General features: G+C 55.8%; 6 protein-coding genes across 6 annotated transcripts; 5 read left to right on the top strand and 1 right to left on the bottom strand.

Annotated features, from left to right (window-relative positions):
* Positions 1–734: 734 nt before the first annotated feature.
* UV8b_04218 (uncharacterized protein) lies at positions 735–2,408 on the top strand (the record flags this gene model as incomplete). The annotated part of the gene is made up of 2 exons (XM_043141716.1): positions 735–1,278; positions 1,360–2,408. The coding sequence occupies 2 exons, from the start codon at positions 735–737 to the stop codon at positions 2,406–2,408; spliced, it is 1,593 nt and encodes a 530-aa protein (XP_042997650.1).
* Positions 2,409–4,321: 1,913 nt separating this feature from the next.
* UV8b_04217 (uncharacterized protein) lies at positions 4,322–6,657 on the top strand (the record flags this gene model as incomplete). The annotated part of the gene is made up of 4 exons (XM_043141715.1): positions 4,322–4,400; positions 4,463–4,493; positions 4,628–4,944; positions 5,048–6,657. The coding sequence occupies 4 exons, from the start codon at positions 4,322–4,324 to the stop codon at positions 6,655–6,657; spliced, it is 2,037 nt and encodes a 678-aa protein (XP_042997649.1).
* Positions 6,658–7,611: 954 nt separating this feature from the next.
* UV8b_04216 (uncharacterized protein) lies at positions 7,612–9,377 on the top strand (the record flags this gene model as incomplete). Its single annotated transcript, XM_043141714.1, has 3 exons — positions 7,612–7,644; positions 8,111–9,129; positions 9,293–9,377. The coding sequence occupies 3 exons, from the start codon at positions 7,612–7,614 to the stop codon at positions 9,375–9,377; spliced, it is 1,137 nt and encodes a 378-aa protein (XP_042997648.1).
* Positions 9,378–10,531: 1,154 nt separating this feature from the next.
* UV8b_04215 (uncharacterized protein) lies at positions 10,532–11,250 on the top strand (the record flags this gene model as incomplete). The annotated part of the gene is made up of 4 exons (XM_043141713.1): positions 10,532–10,583; positions 10,693–10,739; positions 10,829–10,892; positions 11,000–11,250. The coding sequence occupies 4 exons, from the start codon at positions 10,532–10,534 to the stop codon at positions 11,248–11,250; spliced, it is 414 nt and encodes a 137-aa protein (XP_042997647.1).
* A 763-nt stretch (positions 11,251–12,013) lies between these two features.
* UV8b_04214 (uncharacterized protein) lies at positions 12,014–14,451 on the top strand (the record flags this gene model as incomplete). The annotated part of the gene is made up of 9 exons (XM_043141712.1): positions 12,014–12,253; positions 12,368–12,433; positions 12,514–12,669; positions 12,746–12,845; positions 12,913–13,031; positions 13,101–13,464; positions 13,553–13,914; positions 14,006–14,130; positions 14,214–14,451. The coding sequence occupies 9 exons, from the start codon at positions 12,014–12,016 to the stop codon at positions 14,449–14,451; spliced, it is 1,770 nt and encodes a 589-aa protein (XP_042997646.1).
* Positions 14,452–14,866: 415 nt separating this feature from the next.
* UV8b_04213 (uncharacterized protein) lies at positions 14,867–15,813 on the bottom strand (the record flags this gene model as incomplete). The annotated part of the gene is made up of 2 exons (XM_043141711.1): positions 14,867–15,689; positions 15,791–15,813. The coding sequence occupies 2 exons, from the start codon at positions 15,811–15,813 to the stop codon at positions 14,867–14,869; spliced, it is 846 nt and encodes a 281-aa protein (XP_042997645.1).
* Between the last annotated feature and the right edge of the window lie 125 nt (positions 15,814–15,938).

Below are 15,938 nucleotides of genomic sequence, written 5' to 3'. Positions count from 1 at the left end.
ACCAGTGTTGACATGTACATGCGGTTACTTACGGTGATGTCAATGTCAACTTCTGCTTGATGACTGGAACCAGCATGCTTTACGGGTTGCGTCATGGTGACTGGGGCCTAGCCTGGCGCCTCGCCTGGGGCCTCCATGCTCCATGATGCCCTGAGCGACCCAGCTCATCGCTAAACCTTGGCCCAGCCTGCAGCCTGGTATGTACCCAAGGTAAGGTGCCTGCCTGATGTCCTGCTGGTGAATGCATGTACCCGCCATGCACCTCACCGCACGCTGAGGCTTGTGGGGCTAGGCTGGGCTACCCTTCCATGCATGCTCGTTGCTGTGATGCCTTCTTCCTCGTACGCAACACCATCATTCATTTTACATTTCGTCTTTTCATTTCTCGCAAGCTTTGCAAACGCGGAAAGAAATCATCACTCTGCAAAGCACGTTGCGTAGGCGAATGCTCAACGTCGGCGGCAAGCGCCACCATATGTCAGCTTTCACGGTTACACTGGTGAGGGGCGAAAAAGTCTCAAAGAACGAACTTGAGCAGACCAACAGTTCACCATCATCTAGCTTCGCGGCTAAACCAGACGATCGATAACCGCACAGAACGGGCGGACTCATTCCCTGCAAAACCAAGGGTGGGCACCCAGGGGGGAGGGGGGTTCGCATCTTCAGACGAGGTGCTTTTTCATCCCGCCAGATAACATCGCCGGGCCTCCCAAAAGATCGCTTTTCCGCCGACGATGGATGAGGCCATCTCAACATTCGTCACCATCACGGGGGCGACACCCGAAGTCGCGAGCGGCTTCCTACAGATAACCAATGGAGATTTTGAACGGGCGGTCGGATTGTTTTTTGAGAACCCAGACCTTGCCTCGGGAGTTGGTGCTGGAATAGTACCGTCTGCCTCCCGACCGGCAAATCTGGCTCCGTCGACCCTTCGACCTAACGTGGGGCGAGAAGATGCCGCCGGGGTCATTCATATAAGCGACGACGAATACGACGACATGGTGGGAGATGTGGAGGAAGATGGCAACGGCAATGGCGAAGACGAACGCGTTGCCATCCAGCATGCAGCTGCCGTGGCTCAGGAGGAAGAAGATGCAGAGATGGCAAAGCGACTGCAGGAGGAGCTGTATCAGGGCAGTTCAGGGAGCCTAGGGGAGCAACAGGAAGTGAGGGCACCGATTGCGCGAACGACCGAGACCCTTGTTGCCCCGTGGGATGGCGGTCCGGACGACGAGGCACTGTTTTTGCGACAGCTTCAAAACAGAAGGCGCTCTCCCCGTAAGTCGCTTTGCCCCCCGAACACTCGGGCTAGCGCCGCGGTCTGCAAAGGCTGGGCTTGCTAATGGAGTTGCCGTGTAGCTCGAAGAGGAGGACCTTTTGGTCAGCGCATATGGGGAGACGCTTCCAGTTCGGGGAATGCGGCGGAGAACGGGAGTCACGCGCGACGCCTGGAAGATCTCTTCCGGCCACCCTATGATCTGATGACCCGTTTGCCGTGGGATGAGGCAAGAGCCCTCGGGAAGGAAGACAAGAAGTGGATATTGGTTAACCTTCAAGACATGAACGATTTCAACTGCCAGGCCCTCAACAGGGATATTTGGAAAGACGGCGCCGTTCGAGAACTCGTGTTGGAAAACTTCATCTTCTTGCAATACGACAAGGACTATCCTGACTCTGAGGAATACGTCACATTCTACTTGCCCAGCCAGACGCATGAGAACCCCGACAACTACCCGCACGTGTCCATCGTCGACCCTCGAACGGGGGAGCAGGTCAAGGTGTGGACCGGCAGACCGTTCCCAAGCGCCGCCGACTTCCACGCCGAGCTGGCCGAGTTTCTCGACAGGTACAGCCTCGCTGCCAACAGCAAGAACCCTGTTGCCAAAGCCACAGCGAAGAAGCCGCCGGTAGTGGACGTAAACAGGATGACCGAGGAAGAGATGCTGGAAATGGCGCTGCAAAACAGCCTGGCGGGCGGCGAGAGCAGCGGATCGGCGTCGGCGGCAAACATTCACGATCCGGACGCCCTCACAAAGTCCCCGGGAGCCGGTGGAAGCGCTCAGGAAGCCAAAGGCAAGCAGCGCGAAGGGGCGCCCGAGGAAAGCGGCGGCTTTGCCCTGATTTCGAGCGGCAGACGGCATGTGGAGCCGGAAAACGACCCCGCGACAACCACCAGGATACAGTTCAGGCATGCCACGGGGCGCGTGATTCGGCGCTTCCACCTGCGAGATCCCGTGCGGCGGATTTACGAGTGGCTCAAAGCCGAGCCGTTGGAGGGCAAGGCCGGTATCGAGTTTGAGCTGAAGAAGATGCCGCAAGGGCAGGACCTGATGGAGAAGCTGGACAGCAGCATCGAGGACAGCGGACTGAAGCAAGGCACGGTAATGATTGAGTTCATCGAAGACTGATGACGGGAGGGGAAGCGGACCCATGGGTGCTTTTGCAGCCCAGGACGAACGTGTGCACGGATAGAGTCTTGTACAGGGAGATGCGTACATGTTTTCTTTTTTTTTTTTTCTTTTTTTTTTCCCCCATCTTTCATCTAATCGTTTGGCTTTGAGTTTGGGTCTTGAAGGCATTACAAGCACCTGGGGGGGTTTAGACGGTCCTTTTAGTAGACGGCATCTCCGGGTTCTGATGGGGGGCAAGACCTGACACGGGGCATGGGATGTTCTGCTCAGCTTGTGCAAGCTGGGAATTGATATACGTTGAAGAGATCGCTGCCCAGTGCCGACAAGCTGCTGGGAGTTGTCAAGACTCGGATGGACCTAGGGGGAGATTCTTTACCGCCTTTGGACGCGAAGCATGTGGAGTAATCTACCCTTTTGGTATGAGGGACTATGACAACAGCCAGATCGCCCTGGATCTACCAAGAGATAAACCTCCCAAAACCTCCCCTCCCTGTGCCTCCCTCCCACAGGGTGGGGAGCGGAACCTGGAAGAAAAGATTAAACCGAGAGATTGTTGGCTGACGGGCGCTCGCAAGTCGTGCCGCTAGGCACCGATGCCGCAGCGATAGCCCGGGTTGGGCCAATGTGGCAAAAAAAAAAAAAAAAAAAAAACATTTGAAACAACAATGATGAGCAGCCCAGTCACTTGCCAGCCGGCGGTTGTTCAAAGGTCCCAGCGTTTCAGGGCCATGGCCATGGTGCCCAACGACTAGTTGAAGCTGGACGGTGGACGGGCAGTGCCCAGACTCGGACCGAAGCCGAAGCTAACATTAGCTAGTAGGTATGTAGCTAGGTTGGTTGAGGCTTGCCTGGAATCCAGATTGGGCGAAATGCCTCGCGTGCAAGGGGGTTAGTTTCGAGCCGTCTTGTTGAACTGGGCGGCTGGTGTGACGTGCATCGCTTCAAGGCCTGGGCCTGGAGGGAGATCAGGGCCAAGTCCGCCGAATGAATTGTCAAGGAGAAAGACGAAGAAACGGATTCTAGGAAAGGAGGGGGGTGGGGGGGATAACAAGCAAAGGTCTGGTTGATGTTTCGGATGAGCTTCGATAAATAAACATTGAATACAGGTACATTAGGTACATGTATCTCTCAAGGAACGGAGCAAACTACGGAGTACCCTGGGGTCGTGTGGCTGCACCTGACAAACCCCAAGCCCGCCCCTACGCCCGCCCCTACGCCTATCCCAATCCGCGCCGCCATCCCAATTCACCATCCAAATCCACCATCCTAATCCACCATCCCAATCCACCATCCCAATCCACCATCCCAATCCATCATCCATGATCCGTCGTCACCTTGTTGATGGTCCTGTCCCTGTCCACAGCAGGTCAATTTCTCCACCCAGCCAACATAGATACACTCGATACGTCAAAGAGCTAAGCTTCAGAGGCCAACATTACCCACCTGCCTCCGCGGTAGTCGTTGCAGCCGACCTTGCATCTACACTTGCCCATCCCGCCTGACTTGGCAAACAAACCCCCACACTTCCCCCGCCACCATCCTCTCTCTGCTTTGGTCCTCAACCTTTGCTTCCTGTTCTTCTTTGGGTGCGGGGGAGCTGCGTCTCGGTTAAGGGGGAAACTTGGTCGCTTCAGACTCCAAAGACGGACCAGGCAATCGCCAATCCCCTACACTTTGATCGGCCTCGCCCATTTACGAGTCTCTATTCACAAAAGACACAAGACGAGTGTTACCCCCCACCCCGCAAAACAGAGTGTCTTCTCTCAATCTGTTGTTCAATGCATCGACGAGGACGCGTGAATCGATAGTGGCCGTCTGACGAGTGCGGCACCGGGGAATACCACGGGTCACGCCGTAGAATCTTGAATTCCCAAGGGGCTCCTTTCCAATTCGTCTTCCTCGGACCCAAGATGACAGAGAGATACCGTGACCAGGAGCCCAACGAGGCGCTGGACCCAGAGGCCTTGTATTCCAAGGAATACTGCATCGGTTGGTCATGCACTGCGACCCGGAGGCTGGGGGTGCTGCCTATGCTGATGATGTTGCCATAGGTGGTGGCAGTTTTGGAAAGGTTTACAAAGGGTTCGTTGGTCCTCTCCATCATGCTTCACCCCTTCCAAGCCGTGCGCAAACTTGGACGTGCCGTCCTGTTCCCTTCTTGCTCCACCACCCTATTTCGCGGCTGACTAGGTCGAATGAAAAACAAAAAAAAAAAGAGTCGATAAACGGACTGGCCAGGCTGTCGCCATCAAGTTGATTGATATCGAAAATGCTGACGACGAAGTCGAGGACATTATCCAAGAAATAGCCATCTTGTCAGAGTTACAATCTCCCTACGTGACAAAGTACTACGGATCGTACGCTAAAGGTGCCGAGCTATGGATCGTCATGGAGTTCTGCGCCGGTGGCAGTTGTGCAGACCTGATGAAGCCGGGATTAATCGGGGAAGACTACATCGCCATCATCTTGCGAGAGTTGTTACTGGGGTTGGATTACTTACACTCCGATAAGAAGCTTCATAGAGATGTCAAAGGTTAGTGTGTTATCTGGTCAAAAGCCCCTGAATTTGTCGACCCCGGAACAACTGACATGCCTTGCCCGCTGCCTCCCCCCCCCCTTCTACCCGTTTCTGATAGCTGCCAACATTTTGCTCGGATCTGGTGGCCAGGTAAAGCTTGCCGACTTTGGTGTTTCCGGCCAACTATCCGCCACAATGACCAAGAAGAATACTTTTGTTGGAACCCCGTTTTGGATGGCCCCGGAAGTTATCAAACAGTCTGGTTACGATCACAAGGCCGACATCTGGTCGCTTGGCATTACGTCCCTCGAGCTAGCTAATGGAGAACCTCCCTACGCGGACATTCATCCGATGAAGGTTCTTTTTCTCATTCCCAAGAATCCGCCACCCAGGTTAGGGGGCAACTTCACCAAAGCTTTCAAAGACTTTGTTGAGCTCTGCCTGCAGCGGGATCCGAAGGAACGTCCCACGGCAAGAGATCTGCTAAGACATCCGTTTATCAGAAAAGCGAAGAAAACCACCTATCTCACTGAGCTTATCGAGCGCCACAGCCGATGGCTGGTCACTCACAAGGGAGACGACGACGAAGAAAATTGGGACGTCCATGAGGGTGCGGGCCCGACAGAACGAGAAAAGGTGGACGAAGACATGTGGGACTTTGGAACGGTCAAGCTGATAGGCGACCGGGGCAATCTCGTACATCGGCCAGGCTTGAACGCCGTGGGTGAAATTGCCACCAATGCTCACCCTTCACGACCGCTGGAAGGCGAACACGCTTCCGGAGAAGAGTACCACGATGCCGGTCCGACCAAGACGAGGGATTTCGCGTTTGAACCCAGCGATACGCTCAAGGCTCCCAACTCGGGCACCTCGAGGCAATCCAGTCCGCAACGAAAGCCCGTGCCTGCGGATCTCATCGAGTCACCCGCGAAGACGCAGCTGCCCGCGAGTCCGAGGAAGCCGTCGAGTAGAGAGACCCCCGGAACCCCGACGAGCCATCATCCCTCGCAACGGCCGCTGCCGCCAGCTCCCATCTCACAGTCCCCAGACTATGACGGAGAGCTCCACCATCAGCTGCGGCGTGATTTGAGCATGTTGAACTTGAGCACGAGCCCTTGTCCAGCGGTGCCATGGCACGCGTCGCCGACCCACGGTGACCGACCTTTGCCACGAGCTGTGCAGGATTTGCCCCCAGGGCAACCTGGCTCCCGGGTGCCATCCATGACCATACCCGAGATTCCCCCATATCGGGCCTCTTCAGCCCAAAGGGTGACGTCTCAGCAGGTTTCCCCGCCGCAAGTCGCGTCGACTTCTGACCACCACGCGGCCTCGCCAAACTCGAACTCACCCGCACCATCGGACGGTTCCGCCGCTCCATCGTCATTCCCTTCCCCTGCCCCGGGGAACCCGAACGGCGAGCTGGATGCCTTGAACGACGTCATCTTCCCGGCATTGGAGGAGGCGCTGAAGAGGAGGCAGGCTCGGCTGCAGCAGCTGTATATGCCGCCGCAAAATGCTGGTGCTGCGTCGGCGAATCAGCAGCGAGCCGAGGCTGCGCACGAAAAGCTGAGGAAGCTGGTGTACAAGCTGGCCCATGTGTGCAAGGAGGTGGATTACTACGACAAGGCGGAACCGGTGGGCATGGGTCGCGACGTGACCAGCTTTCTCGAGGGGCTGCTGGAGGAAATACTGGTGCGAGTGGAGCCGTTGGACGACGAGGAGATGTGATGCGATTACGAAAGGGTTTATATATTCATGACAGGGACGATCAATGTGGGTATGTTGCACGATTGCACGCCGTACATGCAGTAATAGCTGGCCAGTGTACGAAGAAGAAGAAGAGCTGGACAGAATATAGGAATAAAGAAGGGTGCTTTACTCCCTTGGCCCCTTTGCGGGTTTGCCTGTCCTCGTCTGTACTTTGTTTAATTTTTTCTTGTCCCTTTTTTATGTGTTTATGTGTTTATGTGTTTTCTTTTTGGGCATTGATTTTTTTATGTTTTTGGCCGCAGTCGCGGCTCTCAGCACCTAGACGGCCACTCGAGATCGACATGGTTGTTATCCTGCAGCCAACTTTGAGAGAGCATATGCACAAACTGCATGCATGTGTATGATTCGGACCGATCCACCTTGATCCAAACAAGCATGGCATGGCATGGGCGAAAATCATGCCCTGCCCGGCTCTACGGACGTGTGCCTCGGAACTCTTCGAATTCCGCTCTACCTCCGAACCAAGTCCACGCCAGTATTGACTAAAGTTTGAGGGATTACAATGGGCCGCTCGGCTTGTAGCGCCCAGGCAGGCACGGAGTACACAGTACTTGCCCACCACTTAGGAGGTACCTAACGTATAATGTACAATACGGCCTGGTGCATCGAAGCGCCATAAAGCACCAGCAGATTTCCCCCGCTCAAAGTTGCGCTGCGCTGTGCGGAGTACTCGGTACCTAATTGACTCCGGTCGGCAACAGACCAAGTGCCCGCCCACAAACAACCTTCACCACCAGCACAATACCCGGCGGCTTCTTTTTCTTCTTCTACTATTTTTTTCCTTTTCGCTCGCGCCACTCGTCCCGACATATCTGCCCTTGCTACCGCACTGGGCGCCATCCCTCTAGACCTCGCGTTTGCTTGCTCGATACTGGCCACCTCTGATTTCTTTGCCGGACCTCGCGAAGCACAATGTTATCGCGTGCCTCTTCCCGAACGGCGCAGGTACGTTGATCTGCTTTTCCTCCATGTGGTCTTTTCCCTTTTCTTGTCCCTCCACCTTAACCTTGTTCCGGTGGAACGGCCGCTTCTGCGCAAGAGCTGGCTTGGTCATTGATTCCTCCTTCTTCTTCTACCCCCCTTGCTTACCCGCTGTTGGGTGCCCATACGAGCTGGTCTCGTCGACTGTGTTGGAGGTGATGATGGACAGACGATGTGGCATGTTTTGGATCACGGGTTTCGGCGCCTCTTGGGCAGAGATTGCTCAAGGCAATGCTCGCTTGCCCGCTCGTCAAGGGCAACGAACCACCCTCTCGAAACTTGCACATATCCCCTTTCGTCTCTGTGATGGCAGATGGCCGAGGGGGGCGTCAATATGAAAACAAGGAAAAAAAAAAAAAAAAAAAAAGAAGGAACCCGCTGCGCGTCCTTGGAATTCGGATGGTAATAACCAACTTACCTGCCTCTCTAGCTCCTGCGCAGCGCTGCCGATAAGCATCACTTTGCTCGATCGTTCGCGACCGTTCAGTCCGACATCTTCAAACCCGCCAAGTTTGGCGGTAAATACACCGTCACTCTCATCCCTGGCGACGGTATCGGGGCCGAAGTCGCAGAGTCTGTCAAGACCATCTTCAAGGCAGACAATGTCCCCATCGAGTGGGAGCAAATCGAGGTCTCTGGAATCATTGACGGCGCCGGCCGCACCGAAGACGCTTTCCGCGAGTCGGTCGCCTCCCTCAAGCGCAACAAGCTCGGCCTCAAGGGTATCCTGCACACGCCCATCAGCCGCTCCGGGCACCAGAGCTTCAACGTGGCGATGCGACAGGAGCTCGACATCTACGCCAGCATCAGCCTGATCAAGAACATTCCTGGCTACGAGACGCGCCACAAGGACGTCGACCTGTGCATCATCCGCGAGAACACGGAGGGTGAGTACTCTGGCCTGGAGCACCAGAGCGTCCCCGGCGTCGTCGAGTCGCTCAAGATCATCACGCGCGCCAAGTCTGAGCGCATCGCCAAGTTTGCCTTTTCCTTTGCCCTGGCCAACGGCCGATCCAAGGTCACCTGCATCCACAAGGCCAACATCATGAAGCTGGCCGACGGCCTGTTCCGCAGCACTTTCCACCACGTCGCCAAGGAGTACCCCACGCTCGAGGTCAACGACATGATTGTCGACAATGCCTCCATGCAGGCCGTCTCTCGACCTCAGCAGTTTGACGTCATGGTCATGCCTAACCTCTACGGCGGCATCCTGTCCAACATTGGTGCCGCCCTGGTCGGCGGTCCTGGCATCGTCCCTGGCTGCAACATGGGTCGTGACGTGGCAGTTTTCGAGCCCGGCTGCCGTCACGTCGGCCTCGATATCAAGGGCAAGGACCAGGCCAACCCCACCGCCCTGATTCTGTCGGGGAGCATGCTTCTGCGCCACCTCGGTCTTGACGACCACGCCAACCGCATCTCCAAGGCCATCTATGCCGTTATTGCCGAGGGGTACGTGACTTTGCAAGCCAACTCATGACTCCCTTCACAGGGTGCTCTCTCTCTCTTTTTTTTTTTTTTTTTTTTTTTTTTTCCCACTTTGACCGTTCCTCTTTCTTCTTCTCTCGTTCCCTAACCCATCGATGACTTGGTGTCCCTCTAACAAATGCTACAGCAAGGTTCGTACCCGCGACATGGGCGGCCAGTCAACAACGCACGAGTTCACCAAGGCTATCCTCGACAAGATGGAGACTCTCTAAAGCTCGAACCCTGTTTTTCATCGCTATCCTTGGTTCAAGACTCGCGACGAGTGGTGAGGGCAAATTGAAAGCAAAACGTCGGGAATGTTTGACATGTGTCTTGTATGGCGTGACCAGGACAATGATGGAGCCGGGCCGGGGATGTTTTGATACCCCAAGAATAGACGGCAGACAACGAAGGCATAGAATTTTTGATGCGCATCGGCGGAGCGTGGAGCATATGGAGCATGGAAACCGGAGTCTCTTTGTCTCTTGCCGACTTCCCCCCCCCCTCCCCCCATTTGCCCTCTTTTGAAGTTTTTCTTTTTTGGTCTGTTTTTGGATCACGACGGTGGAAGCGCAGTTTGCCACGATTAAACTTTTGACACCCAAGACATGCATACATGACGCAACGGACTGAGTGTAATGTATCAATAGTACGTACGGCATGGCAACCTACAGCAGAATACTCTTTTCGTAGCCGGCGGCCCATATTTTCAATGCAAGAAGAGCTCCGTTCTTTCTCCTCTTCCTTTCTCCTTTGTTCCCATGCCTTGTTAAGTCAGGCAGGATAGTCTTACAGTAGGTAGGAGTGCCATGCACAGAATAGAGGTATTGAGCGTTCATGCTGCAGGAATACCCGGTTGACGTCTGGTCTGATTTGAAATCGCCGTGTCGACAGGACGAACAAGGGAAGGGGAAGGTTGCATGCATGCCGTGGGCGGCATCGCCAGGCTGCGCTTTGAAGTGTGCGCGCAAGTTGGAGGCAGTAAGCAGCAGCTGCGAGCGAGCCACGCCTGAGTCACGGAATCTGTGCGCCCGGCGATGCTGGACTTGTGCAATTGAGGCATTATTAATCAGGCGATGCAACCCCACCACGGGCTTAAGCCTCCGAGCCTCAGACGAGCCCAGGGCTGATGACCACGCGGCCTTTCCCCCAAAGGATCGACGAGCAAGAAGCCTGCCGAGGTTTTCCGCGCTGGACTCAAGCTTACATATATAAGTCCCTTGATGCCTCTGCGAGAGGACAGCCTTGCGTCTCGCCGGCGTGAAAGCAGCGAGTCGGGACAGTCCATCACGTATTGGCCCTCTGCTCTCTTTTGTTCCGCATAGGTTCTCGCAGAGGCGCATCTTACTGCGACAGCAACTGACGTTTATTTCCAAACGACCTGGCAATGACGACAAAGGGAAGTTGTGCTTGTGGGGAGGTTCAGTTTCAGTTTACCGGTGCGTAGAAGAAGCAGGATACACGTTGAGGTGGTGGCATGAGAATCCCGGTCTGGAATCACCACGTCGAAGCACCACTTCTCCTTACTCACTGGCTATACCTCTCTAGGGGAGCCGGCTACCACGGCTTTGTGCCACTGCCGTGATTGCCAAAAGGTCAGTGGCGAAAAAACCATTCCCGATGGATCAAAGGCAAGCCCGTAGGGCTCAAGAGCGCCCAAAGGCTGACTCGCTGCTGCTTCCAGTGGACCGGTGGTGCGTACACCTCGAACGCAGTTGTGCCAAGAGCCTCATTCAGCGTAACAAAGGGTGGGTTTTCAACGAAAGCGCCCCCCCCCCCCCCCTTCTCCTCACTGGCCCTTTCCCCACGGTCCAAGCGGTTCGTCTCTGGCTAACTCGTCCACCTTTGTGTGTAGGATCCCCCAAAACATGGGATGCGGTGGGCTCCTCTGGCAAAATCAACAAGCACTTCTTCTGTGGCGACTGTGGTTCGGGCCTGTACACGGAGCTCGAGGTGATGCCTGACATGGCGTGCGTCAAGGCGGGCACCTTGGATGGCGGTGCTGCTAGCCTGGGAGGCAAGGTTGACGTCGAGTTTTACGTCAAGGATCGTGTTGGGTACCTGCATGGCTGCGAGGGGGCCAAGCAGGTTCCTGAGTTTCTTTAAAAAGAGGCAGGGTGCGCTGGTGCGATGGACGACCTGTCTGTCCATCATGAGTTCATCAGCCGAGGCTCCGAAGTGCGCGGGGGGGACCTCGTCTTGGCTGTGGTCATCGTGACCCGGCGAGTTCATCTCGCAGTGGAAGGCGGTGGACTGCATGACTGATCTGGTATTCCTGGCGTGGATTGATCAACTCAATCGGCACATCCCTGGCATTCTAGTTTCGGGACACCCGGCGTGACTCCGTTGCTGATACGCAGATGCCAGGTCGGGGAGTGTTTGGCGATGAAGCCAGGTTTCAATATTTTGTAGCCGCCGCCTGGGAGAGAGCAATCCAAATTCTACTCCTTCTACTCCGCAGTCGTAACTGATTGCGATAAGATGTTGAAGAAATCGAAATTTTAGAGCATCGTCGACGCATCCCTGCGATTTAAACTTCAGCCTTCCTCGGGGTCGGCCTTGGGCCAATCAGGGTGCCCCTGGACGATGGGGCCCTGATTCCCTCTGCCCCTCCGCTGAGGACGAGGGGAAAAAAAGAAAAAGAAGAGAAAAAAGAAAAAAGTCGACTTCACCAAGACTCCCAACTGCAGATGGCGGGGTGACTTTCTGCCCCTCCCTCCTCCGTACATCGCTGCCTGTGACTCGCTCGCTGCCTCGTGAGCCACAGTTTAACTCGCTGCCTGCGACCCAAGCAAGCCCAGAATAAGTTGCCAAATCTGCGAGAGGAATAGACCATTGACTCTGCCATTCAGTCACCAAACGCCAAACCATGTCGGACAATCCAACTGCTGCTGGCGAGGCTGCCGCCGCCGAGGCCGCTGCGGCCGTCGCCAAGCTTCACCTGGACGAAGTCACGGGCGAAATGATTTCCAAGACCGAACTCAAGAAGCGACAGAAGCAGCGCGAGAAGGAGGCCGCCAAGAAGGAAAAGGCCGCCGCCAACCCCAAGACCCAAGGTTCCAGCAACAAGAACGCCGAGGCTGCCGAGAAGGAGCTCACTCCAAACCAGGTGCGCGCAACAACATATTCTAGCAATCAATCAGTCGGCCCCTCCCCCCCGGCCTTGCGCCCTAGGCCAGGGAAGAAAAAGACGTGGCCTGACACGCTACGGCGAACTTGATAGTACTTCGAGATCCGATCGCGGACGGTCAACGAGCTACACGCCAAGGGCAAGGCCTATCCTCACAAGGTACGACGTCGTGATGGTGACGACCAAGGGCAAGTGTGGTCACAGTCGTAGGCGGTATGGGGCTGACAGGCATGACGCAGTACAACATCAATTACGACATCCGCAAGTTTGAGGAGGAGTTTCAGCATCTCAAGAACGGAGAGTTGGACAAGTCTAGAATGATCCAGCTCGCTGGAAGAGTCTATGTCCGCCGCTCTGCTGGCTCCAAGCTGTTCTTCTACGACATCCGCTCTGACGTAAGGCTCCTCACCTATCCGCCGTTTGTGTAACGCATCCTGGCTGGCATCCTGGCTGACGGGGTTTTTCTTCTAGGGTGCAAGGCTGCAAGTCCTGGCCCAAGCCGACAACCTCGACGACAAGGCCCCAGGCTTCGATGAACAGCATGTCCACCTTCGAAGAGGCGACATTATCGGTACGGTTGTGCCTACATTCCTCCAGGAGCCAGCTCGCAACTTCTTTCTTTGCTCACAAGCTCAAAGGTATCCGCGGATTCCCCACGCGAACCAACCCCAAGACCAAGCAGGGTTCCGGTGAATACTCTGGCGAACTCTCCATTGCTGCGGTGGAAGTCACTCTGTTGTCGCCGTGCTTGCATCAGGTATGAGATTTCGTCGGCGGAAATATGCAAGCCAGCTTTGGGTCCGCTCACAATGAAAAAAAAAATCAGATTCCGGATGACCATTACGGCTTCAAGAATTCCGAGACTCGTTTCCGCCAGCGATATCTCGATCTCATGATGAACGAAAAGTCGAGGCAAATCTTCATCACACGTGCCAAGGTCGACTCTTACATTCGTCGTTGGTTCGACGAACGCGACTTTGTCTCGGTGCAAACGCCCATGCTCAACCCTATCGCTGGTGGTGCCACCGCCAGACCATTCGTTACTCACCACAACGACCTCAACATGGACATGTTCTTGCGCGTGGCCCCCGAGCTGTATCTCAAGATGCTCGTTGTGGGCGGTCTTAATCGCGTATATGAGATGGGACGACAGTTTCGAAACGAGAGCATGGATCTTACCCACAACCCTGGTATGCCCGAGTCCCGAGCATTTTGCGCTGTTGGCCGGATGTGCGTTGCAAAATACTCGGAGAGAAAATGGCTGACAAGTCTTGCTAGAGTTTACCACTCTCGAGTTTTACATGGCCTATGCTGACGTTTACGACCTCATGACCATGACCGAGGAGCTCGTGAGCGGCCTGGTCAAGCATATCCATGGTTCGTACAAGACCGTCTATCACACCATCAAGGGCGAGGAGATCAATATCGACTGGGAGGGTCCCTGGCGCAGAATCGAAATGATACCCGCTCTCGAGGAGGCCGTTGGCGAGACCTTTCCCCCTGCCGACACCTTGCACACCGAAGAAGCCAACCAGTTCTTCAAGAAGGTTCTCGCCAAGACGGGTGTTGAGTGCAGTCCGCCTCTGACCAACGCCCGCATGCTGGATGCTCTGGTTGGCGAGTATCTCGAATCTCAAGCGGTACGTACTTGACAAACCACGCCGCCCACATGATGGGATGATGGGATCGAAGCGAATCCACTAACGAACAGGCTGTTGCTTCTCGATACAGATAAACCCCACCTTCATCATCGGCCACCCGAAGATGATGTCTCCTCTGGCCAAGGACTCTCGCACGACGCCCGGCTTGTGCGAGCGGTTCGAGGTGTTCGTCTCCACCAAAGAGATTGTAAATGCGTAAGTGGTTTCTTGGTCCGGCAGGCACGACGTCGTACTTTTTTTTTTTTCCCGTTCCTTACCGAACGCTGACAATCGCTCAGTTACACCGAGTTGAATGTAGCTGCCGAACAGAGACTCCGATTTGAGGAGCAGGCTCGGCAGAAGTCTCAAGGAGATGACGAGGCCCAGATGGCCGATGAAACCTTTTGCCAGGCCCTTGAGCATGCCCTGCCCCCGACCGGAGGATGGGGGATGGGCATTGACCGAATGATGATGTTCCTGACCGACAACTACAGCATCCGAGAGGTTCTAGCCTTCCCTACTATGAAGCCCGAGTAGAGATAGAACAAGTACAAGAGATAGAAGATGGGAGTTTTTGAAGACGAATCCCCGGGCGGGTGACCTGCAGCGTCGAGAACGGGCATGATTGTGACTGACACGGGTGATTGCGACTGCGAGCATGTAGGAGTCGTTTTTGCCGAGAGCATGTCACTGTGCTGGATGACTACCGGACCAGTCAACGGTGGACTTTAAACTGCAACGTATCACAAGGCCAGTTGTGTCAATAAACAGCGCACGCACATCGGAAGGGGTGCTTGACAGCTTCTTCATCCATTTCCCCGCTAGTACTCGTCATGGCTGGATCAGGTTCCTTAAAACGCCGCGCAATGCCAAACTCCATATAAGCCCAATGACAGGAAGAAGAGAAAAAAAAAGAAAGACAAAAAAAAGAGACAGAGACGGAGACGGGTATTTAAAAAACCACTCTTCGCTTGCGCCCGGTGTACTTGGAAGTTGCCTTGACCACCTTGCCCTTCCTCTCCAGCTGCTCCTTCTTCTTGACAATCCACGCCTTGCTGCCCTTCTTCAAGGCAGCGTTGCTGCTCGTCTTGAGCCTCCTCCGAGCATCCAGTATATCGACGCCGTCCATGCCGGCCACGACGCCGGTAATGTCGGCAGCGGCCCCCGGCACGGCGGCGCTCCCGACCGTCAGGACCAGGTAGAGCTTGACGTTTTTGGTGCCCGGGTCGTCCTCGAGGATGCCGGCGCCGAAGCCGGCCCTGACGGCGGCCTGGGTGATCATGTTGCGCTGGGCCTCGTTCTTGGGGTAGAACTGGCAGACGGCGCGGCCGCCGCGCTTGAGGGAGGCGTACAGGCCGTCGAAGAAGCGGGCGAGGCGGCCGGCGGGCGACGTGTCGCTGCTGGCGGCGCTGCAGAGCCACTGGATGGCGGAGATGCTGATGGCGGCGTCAAAGGTGCCGGGGCGGAAGGGCACGCCCTGCCCCATGTCGGCGAGGAGCAGGTCGCCCTGCACGTCGCGCTGGAGGGCGACGTCGAGCATGGAGGGCGAGACGTCCATGCCGACCCAGGCGTGGGGGCCGCCGGCGCCGGGGTCCACGGCGGACAGGATCTCGCCCGAGAGGCCGCTGCCGCAGCCGATGTCGAGCAGGAGCGAGGGCGACTTGAGGTCGAGCAGCTCGAGGGCGCGGCGGGTCATGGACGCCTGGATGGTCTGGATGCGGGAGCTCGTGGTGTATTTGCGAGCTTCGGCGTCGTCGTAGTGCACGTCGGCGGCGCTGGGAGCGGGCGAAGAAAACAAAAGAAGAAGAAAGAAAGTCAGCTTGGGGAGGAGGAGGGGGGGGGGGAAGGCTTGGAGTCGAGTCAGCGTCGCACGTACAGAGTGTCCTCGGGGCGAGACATGGCGTGAGGATGGTGGTTTCAGGGAGGCGATGGCATGAAGGCTATTGCTAATGGTGATGATGGTGATGATGATGATGGCTCTGCCACGGCAATGTCCATGACTCTATGGGCGAAGGGGGTTTTTC

This window comes from Ustilaginoidea virens, chromosome 3 (genome assembly GCF_000687475.1).
Source record: "Ustilaginoidea virens chromosome 3, complete sequence".
NCBI classification, from domain to species: domain Eukaryota; kingdom Fungi; phylum Ascomycota; class Sordariomycetes; order Hypocreales; family Clavicipitaceae; genus Ustilaginoidea; species Ustilaginoidea virens.
This window is presented reverse-complemented; position numbering and strand designations above follow the sequence as displayed.